The sequence below is a fragment of the Austrofundulus limnaeus genome, unplaced genomic scaffold (genome assembly GCF_001266775.1).
Source record: "Austrofundulus limnaeus strain Quisiro unplaced genomic scaffold, Austrofundulus_limnaeus-1.0 Scaffold440, whole genome shotgun sequence".
Lineage (NCBI taxonomy): Eukaryota > Metazoa > Chordata > Actinopteri > Cyprinodontiformes > Rivulidae > Austrofundulus > Austrofundulus limnaeus.
Window position 1 is genome coordinate 448,328 of NW_013952842.1, and position 4,519 is coordinate 452,846.

The window sequence follows — 4,519 nt, forward strand, 5'->3', positions numbered from 1 at the left end:
TCCTCTGGTCCTCTCATGTCTCATGTCTCCTCTGGTCCTCTCATGTCTCATGTCTCCTCTGGTCCTCTCATGTCTCATGTCTCCTCATGTCTCCTCTGGTCCTTTCATGTCTCATGTCTCATGTCTCCTCTGGTCCTCTCATGTCTCCTCATGTCTCCTCTGGTCCATGCAGACACATCTCAGCCATACGTCAAGGCTTCAGGGTGTGGTGGAGGAAGGAGGCGGGGTCTGAGTACGCCGTCTACCTGACCCACGATCTGAGCATGCTCCGTCTGATCGAGACGTTCGTAGAGAGCGCTCCTCAGCTCATCCTGATGATCTACGTCATGCTGAGCACCAACTGGGCCAGAACCGTCCAGTGTGAGTCTCACGCCATCTCATTCAAAGGATGTCCACTTCCTGCCTGTTTGTTCACTTCCTGTTTGTTCACTTCTGTCCTATTTGTTTACTTCCTGTTTGTTCACTTCCTGCTTGTTCACTTTCTTCTTGTTTACTTCCTGTTTGTTTGTTTACTTACTGTTTGTTCACTTCCTGCTTGTTCACTTCCTGCTTGTTCACTTCCTGTTTGTTTGTTCACTTCCTGTTTGTTCACTTCCTGCTTGTTCACTTCCTGCTTGTTCACTTCCTGCTTGTTCACTTCCTGTTTGTTCACTTCCTGTTTGTTCACTTCCTTCTTGTTCACTTCCTGTTTGTTCACTTCCTGCTTGTTCACTTCCTGCTTGTTCACTTCCTGTTTGTTTGTTCACTTCCTGTTTGTTCACTTCCTGCTTGTTCACTTCCTGCTTGTTCACTTCCTTCTTGTTTACTTCCTGTTTGTTCACTTCCTGCTTGTTCACTTCCTTCTTGTTTACTTACTGTTTGTTTGTTCACTTCCTGTTTGTTCACTTCCTGCTTGTTCACTTCCTGTTTGTGTCGCTGCAGTTGTGAGCGTCGCTGCATCGACCACCTCCATCGCCTGGATGTTGGTGGACTACCATCGCTCCCTGCGCTCCTTCCTGCCRGACAAAGCCAAGCAGCGCTGGGGTTCCTCACTGATCTACTTCCTGTGGAACCTGCTGCTGATTGGTCCTCGCGTGGCGGTCCTGGCCCTCTTCTCGTCCGTCCTGCCGGAGCTCACGGCCCCTCACTTCCTGCTGCTGTGGCTGGTCTTCCTGCTGTGGGCGTGGCGACAGAACACTGACTTCATGGACAGCGCCGGGGGGGAGTGGCTGTACCGGGCCACGGTGGGCCTCATCTGGTACTTCAGCTGGTTCAATGTGGCAGAAGGTCGCACTCGTGGGCGGAGCCTCATCTACCACTCGTTCGTCAGCGCAGACGGAGCCGTCCTGATGGCGTGCTGGTGGTTGTACAGAGACCCGGTGCAGACGGAGGCCTACACCCTGGTCCTGCTGGTGGCCCTCCCTCTCAGCCACCTGCTGGGCCTCCTCCTCAAAGCCCTGTACTACTGCTGCTTCCACCCCACGCTGTGGAGACCCCCGGGCAGCCCGCCCCCGCCGCCCCACGACCTGCCCGACTCTGACGCCAGCTTCAGAGCCTTCTCCCCTCAGGACCAAACGCCGTCCCCTCAGCTGCTCAACAAACGGATGTCCCACCTGGCTGCCAACTTCTACACGCACACAGACGTGTTCAGGAAGTGTGAGGCAGCAAAAAGTGCTGAGTCATCGTGTTTGTGACGTTTGAGCCACGACTAACAGCAAACATGTAGCCCTGATGCTCCTTTAGGCCTCGAACCTGTGGGAGGATGACAGACATCAACTACCTCAGTCCAGATGATGTCATTATGAGGATTTATGTTTAACTGGTGCAGATTTTCACAGCTTCCTGCCAACAAACAGGTGTCACTGCTGGACTCGTCGTAGTCAACCTGTACCTGGAGGGCTCCTACCTGAGCCTGGTTGTCCTGCTGCTGGTGCTGGTTCAGATCTTCAGTCCCACCTGAAGCTCCTGCACGTGTTCCAGCTGAGACTCTGCATCAGGTCAGAGCAAAGAGTTTAAAACTTCGACTTCTTTTCAAAAAGAAACCACTTCATTGTTCTGTTTGAGGGTTTATTTTTGAAAAGGTCTAATTTGTGAACTTTTTCTTTTCTAAACTACAGAAGGAAAGAATTTTGTATAATAAAGTTGAATTTACAAGCTTACATGCAAATGTTTTGTTGTTGATTTGATTTTCACACACTTCTCATGTGAACGTTTTGTTCTGAACATGTCAGGACTGCTGCAGGTCTGCAGTCTGTCCCAGAGGAAACTCACCTTTCTGGTTAGAACAACCCTGAACCTGAACTCTGCCTGCTTTCTGTGCGTTCACACCGGTCACAAACTGGTTTTAAATGCTTCGTTTGGTTTATCTGGTCGTGTTTCAGGCATGTWGCTGTTCTACAGAATCACTGGGGAGTCCTGCAACTCAGTGAAGCAATTCTTCTGGACACGGTGTAAATGCTCCTTTGTGCCACTGTGTGGCGCTGCAGCGCCACACAGTGGCACAAAGGAGCATTTACACCATGTCACTGTGTGGCTGCTGCTGCAAAAACCACTAAAGCTCTGCAAGTTAGACCAAGTCTGTTCAGGTGGACAGAGTCTGCTGACATCAGAAGGTTCAAAACATCTAAAAACTATTCATCCTCCCTGTTATCAGTTATCTGATGGGTTTGTGTTGATTTGTGGGTTAGGTGTTGTGTTGTGTTGTGTTGTGTGTTCTCACTGAGGCGAGGATGAGGATTATTGCTGAGTCAGCTCCCACAGCCTGTTTCACCTCTGGTTGTTTGTAAGAGCACCTCACACCTGAGCTTCACCGTGTTTCAGTAAACCAGGAAGTGCTACAGTCAAACCAGGAAGTGGCCAAATGAAACAGGAAGTGCAGAAGAGTTTATAAATCTGATGGTGCAGCTGGAGGAACAGGTCCAAACAGAACCACTTCCAGTTCTGATGAGTCGATGAGGAGCAGAACCTTCCTGTCATCGTTTCAAAATGAATCATRATCCAGAGTCAAACTGGATTAGCTGTTTACATCTGGTCCAGATCTTCAGTCCGGTTCATCCAGCACATCCAGCTGGACCGGCCAGGTTTCAGGGTTTTCATCAGAACATGATGGGTCCGATGTCCTGGTTCTGGTTCTGGTTTCTGTTTACATGTTCACTTGTTACAGTTTTTCATGTGAAGTCAGATTTATAACGTGCTGAAGGAATAAAATATTTTATTTACCAAACCTGAACTGGATCAGAACTTCTTTGTTAAAGCAGCTCAGTTCTTTAAAAACAATCAGAGAAAATAAGTTTAAATATTTTTACTTTGATTTTCATCTGAACCTGAACAGATCCGACATGTTTCATTAAAACATCAGAAAGCAGGAAATAAACAGTTTGACTTGATGCAACAGCAGGAATATGAGGATCAGTGTGCTGTCCTGTCTGCCTCCCTCGTGTCCTCGTGTCGTTACTCCTCCTCTTCCTTCAGTCTGTTTGTGTCATTCTCTCTGTTTCATCATTGTTCATCAGTCTCTGCCTCAGCTGTTCTTCTTCTCTTCTTTCCACCTGTGTATTTATTCTGCTTCCATGTCCTCGCTCCCTGCTGGATCATTGTGTTTCCTACTGTCTGGTTCTCCTGGGTTCCTTCGTGGCTCCYTGTGTTTTGCTTATTTGCTGTCCCGTCTGCCTTTTTGTTTATTTAAAAAATATTTTTTACTTTACCTCCTCTCCTCTGTCTGGACGTGGGTTCACTCCTGTAATAAACATGACAAAATAAAATTAGAAAAACAGGTTCTTGTTTAAAAAACAAGTTAAACAAGAAGAAGAGGTTGGATGGATGGATGGATGGATGGTGGACAGATGGATGAATGGATGGATGGATGGATGGATGGATGGACGGATGGATGGATGATGGATGGACAGATGGATGAATGGATGGATGGATGGATGGATGGATGGACGGATGGATGGATGATGGATGGACAGATGGATGAATGGATGGATGGATGGATAGATGGATGGACGGATGGATGGATGGATGGATGGACGGATGGATGGATGGATGGATGGACAGATGGATGGATGGACGGATGGATGGATGGATGGGCGGATGGATGGATGGATGGGCGGACGGATGGATGGATGGATGGATGGACGGATGGATGGATGGATGGATGGACAGATGGATGGATGGACGGATGGATGGATGGATGGGCGGATGGATGGATGGATGGGCGGACGGATGGATGGATGGATGGATGGACGGATGGATGGATGGATGGATGGACAGATGGATGGATGGACGGATGGATGGATGGATGGGCGGATGGATGGATGGATGGGCGGACGGATGGATGGATGGATGGATGGACGGATGGATGGATGGATGGATGGACAGATGGATGGATGGACGGATGGATGGATGGATGGGCGGATGGATGGATGGATGGGCGGACGGATGGATGGATGGATGGATGGACGGATGGACGGATGGATGATGGATGGATGGATGATGGATGGACAGACGGATGGATGGATGGGCGGACGGATGGATGGAT

General features: G+C 49.0%; 1 protein-coding gene and 1 long non-coding RNA gene across 2 annotated transcripts in view; one reads left to right on the forward strand and one right to left on the reverse strand.

Annotated features, from left to right (window-relative positions):
• xkr8.3 (XK related 8, tandem duplicate 3) overlaps positions 1-3,202 on the forward strand; it is a 6,726-nt gene extending 3,524 nt beyond the window's left edge. The window contains exons 2-3 of the mRNA XM_014024810.1: positions 173-360; positions 922-3,202. Of these exons, the coding sequence (XP_013880264.1) occupies positions 173-360; positions 922-1,673 (940 nt within the window). The 3' untranslated portion in view covers positions 1,674-3,202. The remainder of the gene's footprint in view (positions 1-172; positions 361-921) is intronic.
• LOC106529396 (uncharacterized) lies at positions 3,108-3,507 on the reverse strand. The gene is made up of 3 exons (XR_001311635.1): positions 3,285-3,507; positions 3,199-3,208; positions 3,108-3,117 (listed from the first exon to the last, which is right to left on the reverse strand). It is a non-coding gene; the product is annotated as an uncharacterized LOC106529396 (long non-coding RNA).
• Positions 3,508-4,519: the final 1,012 nt, after the last annotated feature.